Here is a 21,633-nt window from a genome sequence, read left to right on the forward strand (position 1 = left end):
ACAACAACACCATAGACCTACCATCAGACAACAACACAACAGACCTACCATCAGACTTCAACACAATAGACCTACCATCAGACAACAACACAACAGACCTACCATCAGACAACAACACAATAGACCTACCATTAGACAACAAAACCATATAGACCTACCATCACAACAAAACCATATAGACCTACCATCACACAACAAAACCATATACCTACCATCACACAACAAAACCATATACCTGCCATCACACAACAAAACCATATACCTGCCATCACACAACAAAACCACATACCTACCATCACACAACAACACATTAATGAAAGCTAAGACAACAATTAATATGTAAACAGGAACATGGAGAGATTTGTTAAGAGGATAGAAAAATAAATCTTGAAGTTACACAATACAGTAATTTGCTCTGACACATAATTCTTTCATATTAATTCGACCAATAGCATACCTAATAAAATCAATTAACCTGAGAATATTATAAGATAATTGTTTCATTCCAAATATATCCTGTGTTATATAAAGAAAGGAAACAAACACACTACCGCAGGATAACAATAGACCAGTATGTCGATATCAGTACCATTGGTAAAACACTAGTGGAAGCAGAATACATAATATACCGGTTATAATTTCATTTACTCACCTATCCTACCCAAATTAGATAAATTTGAAGCACTCCAAATTAGACCTACCATGTGACAACAAAATAACACTGTAAAAACAACAAGGACATGGGCATCAAAATCCTTTAATTTATGAATTTATGAAAAATATACATTGAAAGTGTGCAACATGGAAAACTGGAAAAGATATCGACTAATCAGATCAGAACAGCCTCATTATATATGTATAGAATTTACCGATAATCAAGTTTAAACAAGGGGTTAAGGTAACAATTCTACCAAGCAAGTCTCATCATAATTACTTCTGAAGATAGCGTGCGGAAAGCAGTCAGTTTGAGTGTCAGAAGATACCGGCCAATCAGGTCACATCAGTCCAATAGAATATGCATATAATTGACCGATAATCAAACCTGAATAAGTAATAAGTCTAAAAAGCATGTTTCCTTAAATTCATTCATAAGATAATGTGCATAGAGATTACCCATATAGTGAGTAAAGATGCGCGGAATTCACCGTTAATCGAAATTTGGCAAGCGATTAAGGTACCACGTGTACCAGCCATGTTTCGTCAAAATCTGACCAGTCCGTCAAAAGACATCATGCGGAAAGTGCACTTTATATGGTTTCAGAAACGCAAAACTGATTACATTTTAAAATTTCTTTCTATTAATTTAGATTATGTCAATCGCTTCATAAGTTTTAACAATTAAGTCTCAAACATCACACTGTGGAATCCTAGAAGATGTTTTATGCAACCTTATTCACTATTTCTCCTTAAAAGTAATCAAATTCAGGGAGCACCGGGTTCAATACCAAACAATGCTACAGGCTTTTCAGGAGTTATGGGAATTATTGATTCTTTCGTATACAATTTGATACAGGTACAACTGTGCCTTGATATACAAATGTCAGAAGACCTATGATGGACAGAACTACTCAATAACGCATGAGAATAGTTCAACTCACGACTGCAAGCGCAGAAATTATCAATGTAGTCCTAAATTCAAGAAAAAATCTCAGAATATAATGACAACGCCATTGTTATGTTATAGGTGATAGAGGGGCGAATCTCATCTTTGATACCACTCACATGAAATTCCAAAATCTCAAAGAACGTTTTGATGTCTCGAATAAAATGAAGCAACTGCATATATACACAGTAATTAGAAGCACCAACGAGAACGACTGACCAGCACAATCAACTTTAGTGACAGTTAGTGAATGAAACGCAAACAATGGCTTAAAGCTCCAAAATCCCAAAGAACTTTTTGATGCATCGAATCAAATGTAGCAACTGCATTTGTACATGGTAACTACAAGCTAGACAAAATATCAACGAGAACGACAGATCAATACAATCAACTTTAGTGACAGCTAGTGAATGAAACACAAACATGGCAGACAGTGTAGACAGAAATCAGAAGCCTAGAGAGTGGGAAATCTATGACGTACTCATACAGATGCAAACATGACTTCAAGTCGAACTACAGAATGTAAAACAACTGTATATCACCATTAATGACGTGATGCAGTTCAGCTTTACTTAAGTAAGTGGTCAACTCTACCGCTCGTTGTCGGACAATTTTGAAAGAACAAACATCGGCTGTTTAAGGAAAAACCAGAAAAACGTATTTCAGTTCCACATGTCCTTGATATTAATCATTACTAAAATTACTCGACCAGAACATATGGTTTGGCCAATCCAAAAGTTAATAGCAAAGTGAAACGATAACAACAGTTTGAGGGGGAAATGCAGTTTAAAATATTCTTTCTAAATAAAGCAGTAATTATAGACGGTGATCGTGAGATGGCTACCTTCATTATCTCTGTAACGCATTCGACAATACTGCAATCTTAATATATAACAAAATAAACTTACCTATGGCTCTATCGATATCTTGATACATGACACCTCATTACCAAGCAAGTACTCCTGAGAATCCCTGTTTTGCAAAATTAAAGTGTGTGCAAGAACTGCTAAGCGTCAGATCGTTTCTATTTTTGACAAATGATTTCATACTTGTCTTAGGGTTAAAATCGTATTTATGAGTTTGCCTTGACATTCCAGAATCGTGCACTTCAAAGCGAATATTTTGCACTATGTAATGTAATTGGTTGTTCATATATAGCAGTTAATGCTTTATTCAAGGGCTTGTTCAGAATATCACGATTTCCAAGAGAGATTTGGATTACTGAAGGAAAAACCCGTCACCACCCATACTTTATATAGAGATAAATTAATGCTGACTGTGAAGACGTTTTGTAGTCGCCATCGTGATCTAACGGGAAATATTTTCTTTCCTTGTGTGCGAAGTTAGATGTGTTTGGATTCTCATTAATATAACTGTTGGTTTCTTCGTTATCAACGCATTTCCCATTACGATAAGGTGACAATACAAAATACTTGGATTGACCAAGATTTACATGGCGGAACTCGCTGAAACAGAAGAGGCATCTTAATGCCACATACTATTCAATTCATATTCGTTCAGGTCTGATAATATGAATATTTTTTATAGTTGACATACGAAAAATCGAGCTACTGTTCCACTTTTTGTTTTTGTTGTTTTTTGGGTTTTTTTTTTTTTTTGTTTGTTCTCGTGCTATTTAAGTTATTTATTTCAAGAAAAAACAGAAAAACAAAAAATTAGCTAACATTTTGCTCTTTTTGTCGATATTGAATTTAATTACATTTCCTCTAACTAATTTGGATTTCGGGTTTCCAGATACATCCATATTTGTTTACGTGATGTAGATATTGAGTTTATTTCACTGTAACCATGGCGATCGAGTCTCATTGTTTTGAACTTAATCTTATAATCAGTTATGTTAATATTTGTTAAAATATCATAGAATTAGACAGCCAAATCATCAAATAATCTGGTAATGAAGTACAATTGGTCGTAATTATATTTTAACTGTCATTTATTATTTCTACATTGGTTTATAAAAATATTACAACAGTATATGTAATGTGACCTATAATACGCTCTTTAAGACTCCTCTACTAATTGTAAACGAATTAATTTCTGTTTGATTTTTCGAGAGCATCACTAATGATTTATATCTTCTTGAAAAATGACAAGTGTTGGATTGTTTCAACCCTAAGTAAACATGACACATGGTATTACGCAGTGTATTGGCTATTAAATTAAAGTCAGATGTTGATCGATAGATTCGCCAGACAGACAAAAAATCCTAATTGCCATTGACTTGGTGGGAGCAAATAAGACTTGAGACAATTGAAAATTATGTTCATTAACATAACAATAAACTAGAAACAGTAATCCACCATACCAATCAACCATTAATGAGAATTAATTGTTTTGCCACTGTCGTCAACTGAATGTGTTTTATTCTGGAACAATGCAATTTTAAGTGCCTTTTTTTCAGATGTCACCGAAATTATACTGCATCATAACAATTTCAGTGAGTACATATATATTGTATTAACCTGCTCTATCGAACTCCACATGTATGTCTTGTACAATTATCGAGTGACATATATTATTATTGTAAATAATTCTTGTCGACGAGGACATAACAGTTAATTGTGATCGCAGCAACAAACTGGGGAAACTCACCACAAAGCGTGTCAGAAAGCGGTCATGTTTGACACAACAACAAGTGACATCACATTGACCACAGCGTTAGATCAAATCGACTACTATGTTATATCACATCATGGCGTGAAACAATTCAAACTCAATACAAAGGAACCCATCCCCTTCTCGGCATTAGAGTCCATAAGGTGCTGACAAGGTATGTATGCGGGTTTTCGTAGGCAGAAGGTAAAAATAGAGTGACTTATTGGCAAAATTTTAGAAGCTAGTTAAATAATTCAATATCGAAACTGATAAGCTGTCACTTGCATTTGAAATGAAAGATGTCAACCAATAACGGTTTCCAATGCATAACATTATACAACTGCCACTAATCAACGACCAAAGGAGAGTCATAGTGCGCAAATGATGATTTTTTAAAAAGTGTTTCTTTACATATCTTTATGGGACTCTGGTACTTTCCTGTTGCTATTATCAATGGGGTTTTTTTATTTAAGTTATTAAGTCCGAGTCCTAGATATGATTCAAAGGCCTCTGCAGAAACAGCCAAAAAGACAGATATTTAGGTGTGACAGGAAGAAAGATTGTACAATGCCACGGAAGTGAATAAGATCTTGAAATACATATTTAGAATAAGAGACACAACAGAGCTAAGTCACTGTATCATACAGCTGCTTCATCCTTCTAGGACTACTCAGTGATGCTAAGGGGCTAAATTATCAAACATATGGAGCAACTTGGGAAAACCAATATTAATAAAGAGAAATATTAAAATGAAGTCAGTTTTCTGTTCCTAAGAGATAAAATCAGCAAATTCACCGTTTTTATCAATTTTTATTTATTTTTGTACTTTAATTTTCAGTTTCTCATTTCAATTTGGAGTTTATTTTCTCCAAAAACGATACACGCATACAAAGCAAAATAAATAGCTTATGTATTCCTGTCCTGGATATTGATTTGGTACATTTTCATTATTAAACAGGCAGTGTAAATATATATTACTGAACTCAATAGGAACAAGACGTTAGAATTCCATAAGACATAACCAAAGTCGTCTTGATTACTCTTTTAATAAAAACTAAAAATAACGTTATGGGGTCGTGGGGGTATAAGATTTCATGTTATTGTATATCTGGCGACGGAAGTCCAACATGATAGAACTTGTAAGGGATATTCTGGCATACAAATATAGCTCGACTGGAATATGGAATATGCAAGCATTAAATCATATCGCTGATTTTACAAATGTTAACTAACTAACACTCGATCAGATGTGTGTCGATTGTAAATAAATATGTCAGTAATTTGTTTGAAATATTCCTAATTTGTTTCATGGGTTATATGCTATACTACACCAATTTTAAGACGCTTTTAAAGACCTAACGGTATTTTTTTAATGTTGTTAACATGATGTTGTGTCCCAACCTTGCCGGACGAATAACATACTTTTATCGTCAAAACATAATCCATCATTATACATACACAATCTTAGATATGAATAATTGATATATAGTTTGAACGTTATGAGTTTTATACCTCGCGCATTATATAATATCTATATTATCAATAGGATCATTAACGAAATTATTTTATATTATTTTGTATCGGGGATAAACATCAATACATTGAAGTAATATTGAGTGAGCTGATGGCGTAAGACTGAAAACATTTGATATTTAAATAAATATTGTTGATGACCATACAGTACTGCGTGTTACCTCATCCCAATGAGCAGAAAGGGATTTGATTTCTTCGCAACAACGGTTCTCTCTAAAATTGTTTTCCTCGTAACATTGGTGAATTATTCAACATATCATGTTGTTAGAGATGAATGTGTTATATTAAGTAAAGAAGGCTGACAAAAGTATTCTTAATATTTCTTAATACATCTCAATACACTGATTTGTATCTTAACAATATGAGTTTTCTTATAATTTTGTTTCTAAAATTTCCGTCAGCTCCAAAAGAGAGTTGATGAACACGCACCACATACCTTATTATCACTAATTCCTTTATCCCTATGAGAGTCTTGTTGGATTTATTTTGGATCATATTCTCAATTATCGATGCGTCCTGCTGGATCTCCTATTCTAGTGTTCCGATTTCGTCTGTGACACATTTTCCCATGCTTTCAGGCACCGATATATTTTCTCCTTGTATACCAAGGTAAACTTTGTGTGCAGTTCAGGATAATATGGACACACGTGTTGCTATTTATAAATTTGCCTTAACTAACACAGCATATAGTACATGACATTTATATCACGATTTGAATTCAGACTTACTGAAACTCATTTTTGTAATCAAAATAGCATTGGTTTTTTTTAAATATAATATACTTGTCTATATATATAAGGAGCCTTTTCTTTTCCCTCTTTAATATTAATGTAAATTTAAACATTTAATCTATATACAAGCAACATTTATGGCACAGATGTGTTTTACATTGGAATTAATAATTCCACTTCTTTGACGTCTCTAGTACTTGTCAGCGTTAGCGATATCACAACAAAGATACCAAAGTCTCACTAATTATATCAGAAGATGATACTTGAAGAAAAACATGTGAATGTCCCTACTAGGCACATACGTTTAACATATGACCAGATGCATCAGCTATGAACTGAACAATTGAGACCGATCAAGACACACGTTTGTTTTGTAGTATAAATCCTGTGTTGATAGCATCAAGAATTGGCAGTAAGAGGCTCTGGCACAACTGAGAGTTCTTAAATATGTCATCCAGGCCCCCAAACGTATGTAGGAATGCTTGAAATTCAATTAAGTGTAATCAACCGCTAACTGTTTTCGGAAAAGTTTTCATAACATCATTTTCAAGTCTTTTCACTAAAACTACAGATTATTAACTCGAAAAGAACATTCAATTTTGACAAATTTCTATGCTCCCCATGCGCTATCACTTGCACGCGACTGGTTATTCAGCCAATCGCTGACATTCAATTAGGCCGTTTAACGATATATCCGTTCGGCTGCCATCTCGTGTCTGCACCGCGGGTGTCTTCGGGGTGTATTGTTCCCAGTGCCTTACCGGAGACACTGCCTATTGTCCTTCATCAGAAAGACTCCATGGTACTTGAATGTGTGTTTAGAACAGTGAGCATGGTTGTTGTCCCCCTCGCGGCGGACTTGTACACATTACTGTTATACACAACCCAGAACTTCATCAAATCTTTAATTGACTCCACATTTGAGGATGACATCTCATCAAAATACAATTCCCAGCATATATAAGGACCCTCCTAGTTTTGGTCGTGCCATCACTCCAAAGTTGCTAATCGTTTGCGGTAACGGTGCTCTTACTACTAACAGACAGTCGATGGAATACTAAATAAGTTTATTATGAGAACTAAAAACAGCTTTTATAATCAGTTCACTCGTTAATCCCGTAACAAGTTTTGAGTTTTCATGACAAATTTGAATGTACTCTATATGGAAATAATGGTTCCTAATCTTTCGGATAACCGCAAAGATTTTCGATTTTCTTTTGAATTTTGATATGGAACTTGCTAGAGACATTCCGATACAATTTTACAATTACTGTCGCAGTCTAGAAGAGGAAATTGAAACACTTTGTGATCCAAGACCGTGTAGTTTGGAGGGAGTTGCGAACAAGTTATTTCTTCCGACGTCGTTTTGTTCTGGTCCTTCCCATTGTGATCCTTACGTTCAGCACCAAGAGAATAGCTCTGAACATTCAGAAGATTACTTCTTCGACGGATTACATAATAAGCGAGACTCCTTGAAATACGACGACGAATTCCAAAGCCAACCTCAACGTCACGCTGCAAATATTCGTGAACGAAAGAGGATGCTGAGTATCAATTCTGCATTTGAAGAACTCCGGTCCCATGTGCCAACATTTCCGTACGAAAAACGCTTGTCTAAAATCGACACACTTCGACTTGCCATAGCCTACATAGCGTTATTGCGGGACATGTTAGATGACGACGCACACGACCCTGTTGATTACGTAGAGCAATGTCTAAGGACATGCGAAGGTGGACAACGACAGGCGCAGTGGAACACAAGTGGTAAGACTTATTCAACTCTGATGTAAGGATATCAATTCGTCGGGTTTAAAACGGTTGTTGGCGCTTGATTTTTTTAAAAAAATAATCATGGTGATTTTTTTTCCTGTTTACCAATTAGTTCTTAAATTTAGATTATCCACGAAATCACACAAATAAAACTTTAAAGGAAAATGTATGAGTACTTGACTGTGGTGAAATCAAAAACACCGCATTCAAATAACATTTCCACAAGGTTTTTTTCCCATCTTTTAATTTCCCTCCAAAATCCCTTTAAAAGATTTGGAAGGTTTCGTATACTTGAATAAATAATAATTTAGATATAACTATGTAATAATTGTGTATATCATATCTTATCATTTCCTGTTCATTCGTTCCAATAAAAGGGAAGATATGAGAACAATGAAGAAAAATTGCTGAAAGCGGAAAGAATGGAATTTAAAATTAGTTTCTGTTATTTAAAATGCAATATGTTAAATTTTGGAATACAAGTATGGGATCATCCGGAAGTTTTTCAGTTTAAAAAAAAATCAAAGTATAGTAGCTACTTTTTAAAATTTCTATTGAAAAGTACAGTATATACTTCTTTTATTTCTTTCAAAGTGTAGTGGATATTTGCTAAGTCATAATGTTTAACTCCAATAATTTTTTGAAAGGATATTTCTAATAGTTTCGAAGACTCAGTCGATAGACTCATACCAAAAGCATCATATCGCATTTAAATAGATAATGAAGTAAACATTTCCATTATGATCCTTGTATTCCACTGTCATGTCATTACACTTTTCTTGTTATAAGTAATATATCTTAATCAATGATGCTTAATTCCTTCTTCCTTTATAAATATACCGGAAGAAATACATCTCTGATTAGAGAGATCGCATGCATTTATGATAAAAAGTTCCACGCTCGATTAGTGAGATAAAATAAACAATTCTATTTAAATATTTTGCAAACTTTAAAGCGGTAGTAAAATATGCTGTGTTTGGTGTTTATTATTTTTTCAAAATGGTAACATCAGAAATAATTCCCACTTGACAAAAGTTCTGTTTTTTTTTTCTTTTAAAAATTTTTGAAAATAATAAGGCTGTAAAATATGTTTCGATATCACACAACAGTATACGTTTGTTTCCACTCAGATTCAATTTTATAAAAGATAACGGTCGTGTCTTAATCAATTTTCCCAAATATTATTTAACGAAATGTAACGATTTAACTGATATCAATTTTGTTGTTTCCATTGACGTCAGTATAAACATTAGGACAACAAAAGTCCCATAGTCATACTAATGGGAAATGATATGTAAATGAAACTATTGCCATTCGTTTATATAATCGCCTGCTTAAATAATAAAAATGAATAAATAATACAAAACGATAATGCTCACCGATTCGATTTATATTCAACCATTATGGGCTGAAAGCAAATTTACATAAATGTCTTTAAAGGAGATAAAAAAGTGAAGACATTATTATAGATTTCAAAATTCTTGATTGAGTAATTTTTTTCCCTTTTTTGCTTTTTACAATAACAAAAAATATGTAGTACGTTTCTATGATAATGATTAGGATAAGAATCATTTGTATTTTTAGGGGTTAATTTAGGGGAATTTTATAGTACTATAATCAATAGTTTTTATCATTCCGAGTATATAATAATATAACAGACACTACAACTGGTAATTAAAAGATCAGTACAGACAGGGAAATTGGATATAAAATAATAATGATAATAATAATCATATGTACTAGTCGTCTTTTATCTATTTTTCTTCCTTTCAAGTATTATAATGCTTTACAATCTAATATTTAAATTGTGGATACGCAGGTTTTTGATCTTGCGTAAGGTTATTTTAGCACTTTGATGTCCATTATCTCAAATAGATATTTGATAATGATTCGAAATTTGATTCCGTTCTTTTGATTTACAAATACCATTGCAAATAACTGATTTTTTCTAAAAGTCTATCCTTTTTTCCATCAGTCACCGGTTATACGACTGTCGTAATCAACAATAAAAAAACAAACATTCACCAATTATTAATGTGGTCACTTCAAGATTCCAAGACTTATTTATTTTCGCGTGTATTTATTTGTATTATTTATCGAGTATTCATATTTTTCAGCAGTTACATCCAGATATTAAATTCCAATATACATCTCTGTAATAAAATCACCTGGAAAATATGTATGCAATAATGCTGAAATGATTAAAATCAGAAAGAATTCTCAAAACTTTATACAGCAATTTTAGCCTAGTACAGCTGACAAGCAATGAATAAATCTTGGCCAACTGGCATTAAAATTCCCATTTTTATTTTGTGTCACTTTATCATTGTACTTTTACTTTTGTTATCTAAAATGAAATAAAATTGATAAAACGAATACAGAATTGTTGATCCATAACTGATTAACTTATTCCACAAAAAAGGCAATCAACAGAAAAGTATAGAATATATATTAACATAGAAAATAACACCATATTTTCTTCAAACTTTCAGATCTAACGGCAAGACTTTCGTGGGTGAAGTGGGAAAGTCTTGGAGTTCAAAGGAGGCCTACCCCTAACGCCTACGGCCAAAACGCGTGCTGATGTTTAATCGGACAGCTACATCAAATGATACAGTGACAAAGAATCGAACACAATGCATATGTAAAGTGTTACTGTTTCTGAGCAGCTGCATTCCTGATTGCGTGAGGAAAAGTAATGTTATCAATGAGACCAAAGTGTTATATTGCGTTTCTAATGGTGAATTAAATAACAAAATATTTATTGCCAAATATCATATTTAACGGTGTGATTATGTGAACTTTGTTATTTTTGAAGGATTCTAATTTTCGCTGCAATCGATGATAAACAAAGCGCGAAAATTATATCAACATATAAAATATTGTTATTCTAAGGTCTTCCTTGGTAAAAACTCGAAACTTTCAAAAACATACAAAGTTTATTGCAAGAGCAGCGTCTTTGTTACACAACTTGACACATTGTAAAATTAAACATTATTGCTTATAGTTTTATATGAGAGTTATTTCTTAACATGTGAATGAATTTATGAGTTTGTTGAAGATAATGAGGGCGTTGAAAATGACAAAGAGAAAGGGCACAAGGGCCGTAAATATTTCGTCTTGGTTTTGTTTAGTTTCGACGAGAGTAATTTGATAATTTGACATTGCCATATACCACTGATATCGTTTCTATTTATATCATTGCTAACTTCCATAATATTGCATTGTTGTCAACCGACAGGTTACTCACAACAGTGCTTTTAGAAATAACAATAATAATAATTAATTAATAATGATTAACATTATCGGGAAGATTTATGTTTGTCATTTAGATCTCATTGCAAAATATAATGTGATTTGAAGCTGGACGTGTTAGATGCGTGGTTTATTTGTTGTTGTTTGCTTAGTTTTTTTTTTATCTAGGAATATGTTATTTATTTACTTGGATTGACCATGATGTATATTGCGGATGTCGTCAATGAAGCAGAAGACGCTTCCACAGCACTATTCTTTTTCGAGATTCAGAATTATTTTTGTCCTAGTTTCATCGAATATGAGTTTGAATAATGATTTTGTCGACATTTTCGAAGAAAAAAATGATACACAGAAACATGAAACGTTAGCTATGAAGAACCAATCAGTACAGCAAGAAGCCATCGTGATTAGTTTGGCTAGCGTATAAATGCGAGAAACCACTCGAAGAGAGAATTCATGAATTATTACATAGTAGTTGGGCAAATGAACATTGCTTTTCAGTTCCGGAAAAACAAAGCGGTATGATCTTGGCGAATTGCAGCAGAAAAGATTTGTTTGTACTGAACTGGTAATATGTAAATGTTGAACACGAAATATTGTTTAAACTAAAAAGACTCGAGCAGACGAGATCATAGGTGTCTTGTGAATCTTTTGTTTGGCATCTTTAATGTGTAGATCACTTAATGCATACTTATACTATTTTCTACATGTTTTAGTACAGTACTCGTATAACTAACGCATTATACAACTTAACTGACATTTAATCATAATACTCTCAGTGGCATAGCATCGAATTTAAGATAGTAAACTGGACAATGCAAAAGTTTATTTAACTGACCGTAAAACTATATTTAAAAATGTTGTATACGGTTTCATCTAAATGACCCATTCTTTCTGTCTTGTCATATTGATGTTCAAATAAATAATGAAAATCGGTTTTACTTGCAAAGAATGTGAAAAACATTACAAAATACAAAAAGAAACACCGCAATTACCGGAATTTCATAATTCATGTCAAACACTATATATATATATATCACTATCTGAAAAAAGAAGGGTTTGGGGGCTGGGGATGCAATATTCGATGAATACGAACGAAACCTTTTCAGCTGGAGTCTCTTCAAAGCGCAGGGTGCTGCGAACTTTCACATTTTATATTACAAAACGTGCTTGTTTGCTAGCTTTTTCTTACCAAAACTAAATTTCTTGCAATAAACAACTCTATATTTTCGTATCTTCAATACATGTTTCTTATTGAATACGTTATCGTATCTTCGAGGGTAGAACAATTCGTGCTCTGAAGCTACCCCAAAACATATGAAATTACATTTATCATAGGTTTATTAATCTGACATACCTTCCAGACAATTAATTAAGAAAATAAGTGCATTTAACGACAAGTTAATTGTTTATGGGATATGTAGAAAAAAATACCCAAAAAACACTGCATTATGTTATTGCATGGAATTACATATTATCAAAATATCGACATTTGCAATATATCATTTTGAAACTAAACTGGATATGACTCTTTTTCTCATAAAATCATAGGAAGTAATGAATTTGCTGTCAAGGAATGATATTCGCAAAAACAATGACAAAATAGAAATATGTGTGTATATGAATTAAAAGTAACATTTAGGCTGATTTTATCGAAGAGTTTATTAAAACCTGCCACAAAGATATTGTAAAGTCGTATAATTTCACTTTCAGATATATTGTTGACGTCTTGTCTTCAAATGTCAAGAAATTTATTGACCATGCCATCGTTTATACTCATCAGAATTGGAAATCAAGGACAAGACGGACTCATCAGCCGCTTATTTCGATCTTTTCATACAACGTAACCAACAATGGCAGCTTTCCACCAAGCTGTATGATAAGGTGATGATTTTAATTTCCCTATTCTGAATTTATTTCTGGAAAAAAAACTCTTTGAATCATCACCCCATGATGTCACAAGTATATTAAATATTCAAAGGCCTATTCCCATTATCATCATTTTCGTCCAAGAAGTCAACATACTGACTAACTCGTAACACAGGGTTTGAAAAGACGCAGGTTGTGGAAGTTTTACGGTCGTCATAGTGACATCATTAAGAAGTAAGTATTCCGTTTCTTCGTGCGATTTGAAACTAACCTAGTATGATGCTCGTTAGTTTGCCTATTGATTCTGATGTTATATATCTTCTTCACAATAAGAAACCATGAAGGCGTACTTTCAGTTTAGAATTGGTTATAGTGGTGTACAGAGTAGGAAAATCAAATGATACAGAAGAGCGTATCAAAGAGGACTGATCAAAAAGCAATGAAAACTAGAGATTTAACAGAAATGTGCTAATGCTAGGTTGCATTCAGTAGATATTTTATTAACAACGTATGTAGCAAATTAAAAAGACACTCAATTTGCGATAACCAGTAACGACACATGGAACGTCACAGTAACTGTAACACAGAATAGTATGTTTTTCAGTTTGCAATGAATACACAACAATCGTCGGAAGATCAGTTTACTAATACTACACATTGAATGCCACTGAAACTTTTGTAGGAAGTGTTATTCTTAAATGATCAATTCCTACAAGAGGACATAACAAATTAAGTTTTAAAAACCAAGACATGTAAACTACACGTCAACTTTTCGTATCTGCCAGACAGGTGAGCGTCACAAAAATTGAGTAAACGTATTTCTTCAATTTACAGTTTTCTTATAAAGTAATCAGCACGGATATACTGTACACTGTATAACGTCACAGTAACTGAAGTGTACGAGATAAAACTTTAAGTCGCCCACACATGACCTGTTTCTGTTGATTTTGGTTCTCCTCCAACGTCTTCGCTTCAGCAATTAACTTATCCAACCTCTCTGGACACAAGACTTCGTATTCCTCACATTCTCTGGAAGGTAAGATATTTCTTGCTGATGATTTTCGCAGGGTAATCTGCATCATATAATTATATTTTTCAATTATCGAGGTCTCTTTAATATTTCTAATAAACATCTTGAACGTGAATCATATTGATTGTTTCTCTATACTACAAATTTTTTTGTCCAAAATTGTTATTTAGTTAACAATAAGACGTTTTGGTAAGCATTACTGATTTTTATTTTTTTCATTTATCGCAACGATACTTATTCATGCGTGTCACAAAATTTCTATTTTCAATATCTTAAAGTGATTTTTTTATATTCTGAATCTAACAAGGATATTCTTATCCCTACAACTTATCAATGTTGGTACCAAGCATATATCTGTATACGGTTTTTCAAACATTTTTGGTTGAATATGATAAGTGAGTGACATCCTAACAGGTCTACTGTGTGATATTTTTAATGTGTCACGTAAATATAACAGCAGCATCCGTGCACGAAACATTCTTACAAGATAATTTTTCAGTTATATTTTATCTTAAGAATCTTAACACAAAAATGTTTATTAAGGATGACAAGGGAAGTTTTAAAAGGTCGTGGATAAAGCACAAATATATTTTTAACGGAAATACACACGTGTTTCAAACTATGAAATCAACTATCAACACATACTGTGACCCAAGAAATCACAGACATTTCATTAACATTGATCTTCTGAGCCGAAACTTCATTTTCATGAACTATAGAACAAAGTTTAAAAAACAGAAGATTCGTGTTTCACATTCACGTTCTAAAGGAACATAATAAACACTGGTTTAAAAACGAGAGATTATGTTGACTGGCATTGCAGTGTCGCCATCCTCTGGTAACCTAATATCTGGTTGTACCTATTCAAAATCAGGGATGAAAGGGTGTTTGAATGGGTCATCTAGGATGGATCATCTTGCATAGTTATCACATCTATAGGTAATTAGATTATATTCTATGCTTTATCTAAATATTATTTTGACGAGCTTAGATTCAAAAATTGTTTTTGAATTTTTCAAATACTGAACTCATGTCATTCAATTTATGGTGATTCTAGCATATTTGACGTTGTAAGGAGGTCAATCCTATGGCCAATATTAGGTTTACCTGACGAAATCAGGTGAAATTGTGACACTGGCATGTTTTTTTCACATTGAAAATGTAAAATCAGAATTTCTGATTGAAATAAACTTTAGGAAAATTTTAATTAAATCATGTTTTGTGTACTGAATGTTAGGTGCTCAGAATTAACACAAATATATGCATTGTGCAGGTTTTTTCTTGTTTTTTTTTTTGACTTTTTCTAATGAGTTCAGAGTACTATTGACAAAATTTTGACCAAGTCCATTTATAAAGAGATTTATTAAGGTGAGCAAAATCATAAGTGGAGGACTCAAATACAACTGATTGTTGAAGTCAACAAAATTAATGATATCCCTTCGAATATCCCCATTGTAGCATTTTCTATTAAAATGTACATCAGATTTTCTACAGCTATTTGTAATTAAACTACCTCTGTGAGGATTCGTGACACAAACTTCAGATTATGAATATTCACACCTCATCATACCAAAGAAAATTGGAATGAAATAACTGTAAACAAAAGGAAAGTAAACAGTTTTGAAAAGCTGATACAGTAGATTCACTTTGGTTTACAATATTCCCATCTGCACTGCCTAATATGAACATAAACTGAAATAAAAAAAATGTTTCTCTACTGTGTATGTAGATATTCAAAGAATTCCAATGAGATGTAATGAAAATACACTTGTTCAAAACAACTGAAGTAATGTGACGGTGGTTCTCAAAGATATCAAGGGACATAACCATTTGAGAATGTAAACACATTTTTTCAATTCATTAACATGCAACAATATAATTTTGACACATGACTAATACATAGAGAAACAAAGCAAAAGAAGATGGTACAGAACAAATACAGTTACAAAGTGTTGGTAAGGGTCATATCAATTGTTGTTTCTCTAGTTTTAAAATGGAACTAATTAACATCCTACAGCAGACTTACATGTTTTCCTAAAACCAATGTGAATTAAATCATGAATGAAAAAGGAAAGAAATCTCACAAAAGAAACATTATTTACGAGTTTCACAGTTAACTACTGCAGTTGCTATTCCTATAGAAACATCATAAATTCAGTTCCATATCAAAATAATAATTATTTAGTTGTGATCTGAAAGGTATACTTGATTGTAGGATAATGGACACTGAACCAGTGATAAAACCTTAGACCCTCACAGATTATATGTTTTAGTATCATTATCAATTCCGCACTACAGCAGTGAAACTGTGTTACATACCTGAACAGTTTTGAAAACTGTTGATGTATATGATTTGCTTCTTCTGACATATCTGAAATATACAAAAGACTCCTCAGGTTTGGAAATTCTTTGACTGAATATCTTTTATAGGAATTCATGGATTATTGAAGATTAAACAATGTTACATATATTGTAGTTGAAATACCTATAACTCTCTGAAGGAAATTTTATTCAGTATTGAATAAAGATTACTATGATTACTATTAAAGATTGCAAGTGCCTGTTGTAATCAATGATACCTTATACTATAATGTATTTGATTAGCTGTTATAAACTAAGAAATATATATGAATGCTGGGAAAATGATTAGCTTGGATACATTAAATTTACACTTGAGTCAAATCATATAAATAGATATAATTATATGTTAATGTAATGTTATTTCAATTTCCAAATCATGACCATGACCAATTGTAGACAGGTTCATGCAGATGTGGAATGTAAAGGGAAGTAACTCTTCCAATCTCCGAACAACACTATTTGGACAAAGAAGTAAGAGTTATCTTGCTGGCACATTTAAGATTTCCCATAAAAATAACATTTATGTGGAGTTCAAATTTTATGGTTTTCCCAAAAAATACGTATTTTATAGACACTTCATTTCATTGATAAATATTGCTCAATAGATCTGCATCTAACTTTAACAGTTTCAAAATGGATGTGTGGTCCTATGAAATTGTAGCTTAAGAGTACCCACGAACTCAGCAAAAATTAATCCTCCGAGAAAATTAACAGTTTTACTGCACAAAAATAAGAATAAATCCTCCACGAAAATTAACAGTTTTACTGCACAAAAACAAACTGAAATAAAAAAGTTTATGTTATAATCAATGTACTAATTTGACAGAACTTCTAAGGAATGAATGCGTGTTATTCTGTCAAAAAATGTTAAGAAAAAATTTACCAGCAAAACAAAATCATTAAGAGGTATTAACTCTACCTATATCAAGATATTCCATGAAAAATGTTGTTTGAATTTTTGTATGAAATTTAACGATACAAGTAAAATAAATATTTTTGATACTTTTTAGTAGTATGGATTTACCATTAATGATATCTGTGATACTCTGGACTGACTGTAGATCTTTCTGAGAAGGAGTGGAAACTCTCAAGCAATCTCCATGTGATACCTGACCAGGGGAATGGTCAGTTAATTTACTAGTGTTGTACCCTTCATCTTCTGAAAATAAAAAACAGAGTGTTAATCATCATTTTTTTTAACTTACAACGTCAATACGTATGTAAATAGAAATAAGAATATTTTGATAGGTCTCCACAATCATCTGTCCTCGGTTCTGAATGATTTTTTTTTTCAATTATTAAAGAATGGACAGCAAATACAATATGTATACTTTTAAACCATGTTTGTTTTGTTTTCGTTTTTTTTTTTTAAACATTTACCTTTCAAATCTATTTCTGAAATATCCTCCTAAAATTATCAACCATATAAGTATTTTATAGGGAGGGTTAAAAAGGTTCCTTATAATATAAATGAATTCAATTGGAGGGAAAATTAAAAAATTAAGACAGAAATTTCTTTTCAGGAAGATAGAGAATATATATCAACATCTTTATCAGCCACAAATATCCAAAAGTTCAGAATCACTGGAATGGTATAGATACTGAACCATTTTCTCAACACCACTAGATTGTACTTCATGATTAGGTCTTCATAGACCTGTGATAATAAAATGAAAATGAAAGCTAATCATATGATCAACTTCCATTCTATCCTTGATCCCTAAATGTTATGAACTCAAAAATACATTTTCCATAAGATTAACTTCTCCTATACTTTTTCTGTGACTTTGTAATTACCCATCCTGTTCTAATGAAATGAAAAGGTGTATCCTGTTGAAATTGATGTCTAATTAATTGTTTACTTATGATAAAATAAAATCATGAAAATGAAAACAAACTGTGTATCTGACAAGTATCCAAATTACTGACAAAATAAGGAGTATTACTCCAGAGAAACTTCAGCCAAATAAAGTATACACACATATAAGGCCCATAACTCTTGTTATGTTTACAGGTATGAAAAGCCATTCTTTGTTTCAAACACTTTCTGTATAGATTCACAGCAACTGGTGTTATTACCTTTGTTAGCATTTTCATCTATTCTCATTTGTTTGGTTTGACCATAATGGCAGGAAGACTTTGGGATATCTGGAGTCGCAGGAGTTACAAAACCATCTTTCTGTAAGAAAACAAAGGGCTCATTATAAGTTTAAGTGAAAATTTACTGGTGTTATTTTAGTATTGCTTTCTTCACCATTGACATTTCATTAAAGAAAATTGCAATTGAAGACTGGAAAAATAAATGACCTGGTGCAGGTTTCACTTGCAAAATTGTTTATTTGTATCTGTGACAACACACTTGCATTTCTCTTAAACGTCTAGAGTTCATTTTCATGAAAGGCCACCTGCTCAATCACATAGGTTTCCCCCAGGATACTATAGTTATCTCACACATTAAGAACCCTCGTGTTCTTTCATCTGGGCTAACAGGACAGACTAATTAGAGTGGAGTTAGCTGAATGTTTCACAACTGTTGTAAAATTAAATCTATATAAAAATTGTTATTGGATGTAGAGTTTGTCCCTTGATGACAGCAATCACCAGGAACACTTGAAATGTAACTGTTCTGTTGATTGGTCTTACTGAAAGTTGAAGACAGACATAGCCACTGCATTGTTTGTTGACCTTTAGAAATCTATGTTTTCACCAATGTTTTATTGGTGAACAGCTGAGTGGTTGGGGAAGGGAGGTAAATTGGTGTACTTTGAGTGAGAAACATGGGTTTGATGGAGAAGATGGGAGTTGATAAGGAATTAATTCATGATGGTGGTAATTATAACTTAAAAAAGAATATATAATACATTGTGACAGGGACCAATATCTTACAATTTAAAATAATAATTCTTGTAAGGAAATTTTACCTGATAGAAATCAATTGTTTTAACAGTCTATTTAGGTCACTGGGAAAAAAAACAACATCAGCAAACACATTAAAGAAAACCAGTAGACTCCAAGCTTAAACATCTTTCATAGTCATGACAGTAACAGACTGACATGAGTAACATGGGTGCCTTCTCCCTCAACATAAAATGGTGATGACATTAATCTTGCCATACATCTATTTTGCGTTTCCTTGGAGACGTGTTTATACTTTGACAAGCATCAATAATTTCTTGTTCCTGTAAATATCCATCTTCCTTCTGCTTCATCAGAAATGAGGTGTTTTCTTCATCTTCACTATTCTGGTTAAACTCAAGGCTGAAATGATAATAAATATGATATCGCATAAGTTGGAAACATTTCATATGAATATTTTATGACTGTACTCTTTGAACGTATTCATTTTTCATACTATATCTAGTTTCTTCATATATACATATAAATGTGTTTCAAAACTTTATTTGAAACATATTCTGATATAATCCCAAAAGTTATGCATTACCAATAATTACACAAATCATATCTATAATGTATCCCTTTTTTCACTTTTTTTCTCAAATGAAATTCTAAAGGGGACTTGCCTGAAATTACCCCGGCTATTCATGGGGCAATTTATAGAATCAAAAAGTTTCATCACTTTCTTTCAAACACATGTCTTAGTGTTTTCTTCAATCTATATGAAATTATATTGCATTATGGAAAATAAAAAAAAATATGTTTACATATATTGAAAGTTTCTTTCTTTTTTTTTTTTTTGTTCTGCCACAATATCCAAGATATCTGACTTTAATTACCAACATAAGAAGAGGTGCGATTTGATACATGTATATATGTTACTACTACTAGATGTATCTAATTTTAAAGCATCGCTACACTATGTTGTTTGCTTGCTTCGTTGACTAAAGCAAAATACTAGGCCTACTGACTAGAAAAATATTAGGGATGAAAATGTTTTTTACATAGCAATGCTTTGACAATGTGGCAGAAAGTTTCAAACTTACCACGGCGTGTTTTTCTCAAATCCTTTGAAATCCAGGCTCTCGTCACTTTTTGAGACATTCTTAAAAACAATAAAATCAGTAACGTTGAATAAGACATCAGGCTAGTATCGATACGTGTACACTTAGTTCCTACACGTATCAGGCCTAATTTTAGATGCTGACTGATAGCCCTAATTACGTTAACATAGTAACCGATGTCCAGACGATATTAGTCCTGACTGCTGTAGCCTACAGTGTAGGAACCTGAATCAGTAATAATAGGAGTAGATATTCTACAATTTTGGTAAAAAATAAACTTGCATAAAGCTATGTTATAACCATCACCTGTTCTATATCCATATTTTAGGCGTGTTATGCAAATTGTCCATCCATTGACAGGCCAAATTTCATAGGAAACGCGCTCCGCAGACGAAAGACGAAAAATTTGTTTTGTAATCATAAGAGTTTCCTACAAGGGGAATAACTCTAAAATCATTTGATTGATGTTGGGCGTTGAGTGTTATGATGTTCCTTGTGATTAATTACAATTTTATACTGTAATTATCAGGTTCACTACTTGAATATGAATAGCTGTCATTTCATCCGATTGAAGCAAGGTCCAAATCTAGGAACTTTTTTTCTAGTGCTGAAGTGAAAGAACGTGATTTTATTCTTTGAAAGAAAATCTGTGAAATGCTTCATACTTGAACTTTTTAGAGGAAATAAAATGTTTCGTTTTAACTTCCAAATTATTATCGCCTTCTTCAAGAACTGATTATGAATTAATTCAGAAACATAACACTTATCTTTGAGTTTCTTGCTATTTTAACACACTGACGGGTAAGGGATTCGAAGAGAATCTCGTCATGAATAATTTCGTGTGTTGTCTTGTGTTCCTGAAAATAATTCGATTCTTAAGATTTTACAAGGAATATTATTTTTGTT

General features: G+C 32.4%; 2 protein-coding genes across 2 annotated transcripts; one reads left to right on the forward strand and one right to left on the reverse strand.

Annotated features, from left to right (window-relative positions):
- The first annotated feature begins 7,712 nt into the window (after positions 1 to 7,712).
- LOC132546318 (helix-loop-helix protein 13-like) lies at positions 7,713 to 10,837 on the forward strand. Its single transcript, XM_060210043.1, has 2 exons — positions 7,713 to 8,247; positions 10,746 to 10,837. Exons 1-2 carry the CDS (start codon positions 7,713 to 7,715, stop codon positions 10,835 to 10,837), a joined length of 627 nt encoding a protein of 208 aa, XP_060066026.1.
- A 3,421-nt stretch (positions 10,838 to 14,258) lies between these two features.
- On the reverse strand, positions 14,259 to 21,048 carry LOC132546268 (uncharacterized). Its single transcript, XM_060209979.1, has 7 exons — positions 21,034 to 21,048; positions 20,710 to 20,768; positions 19,885 to 20,026; positions 18,848 to 18,947; positions 17,793 to 17,927; positions 16,727 to 16,778; positions 14,259 to 14,406 (listed from the first exon to the last, which is right to left on the reverse strand). The coding sequence occupies exons 1-7, from the start codon at positions 21,046 to 21,048 to the stop codon at positions 14,259 to 14,261; spliced, it is 651 nt and encodes a 216-aa protein (XP_060065962.1).
- Between the last annotated feature and the right edge of the window lie 585 nt (positions 21,049 to 21,633).

This window comes from Ylistrum balloti, unplaced genomic scaffold (genome assembly GCF_031769215.1).
Source record: "Ylistrum balloti isolate Yb309-2 unplaced genomic scaffold, AGI_CSIRO_Ybal_v1 Utg369882, whole genome shotgun sequence".
NCBI classification, from domain to species: domain Eukaryota; kingdom Metazoa; phylum Mollusca; class Bivalvia; order Pectinida; family Pectinidae; genus Ylistrum; species Ylistrum balloti.

What these genes read in the sequence shown, in the direction of transcription:
- LOC132546268 (XM_060209979.1), bottom strand. An exon ending in TTTGAGAAAAACACGCCGTG is followed by an intron (nt 20,027 to 20,709) that starts GTAAGTTTGAAA and finishes TTATCATTTCAG; the next exon opens with CCTTGAGTTTAACCAGAATA. An exon ending in TATCACAGATATCATTAATG is followed by an intron (nt 16,779 to 17,792) that starts GTAAATCCATAC and finishes TGTATATTTCAG; the next exon opens with ATATGTCAGAAGAAGCAAAT.
- LOC132546318 (XM_060210043.1), top strand. Translation starts at nt 7,713, where the DNA reads ATGGAACTTGCTAGAGACATTCCGATACAATTTTACAATTACTGTCGC. An exon ending in GGCGCAGTGGAACACAAGTG is followed by an intron (nt 8,248 to 10,745) that starts GTAAGACTTATT and finishes TCAAACTTTCAG; the next exon opens with ATCTAACGGCAAGACTTTCG.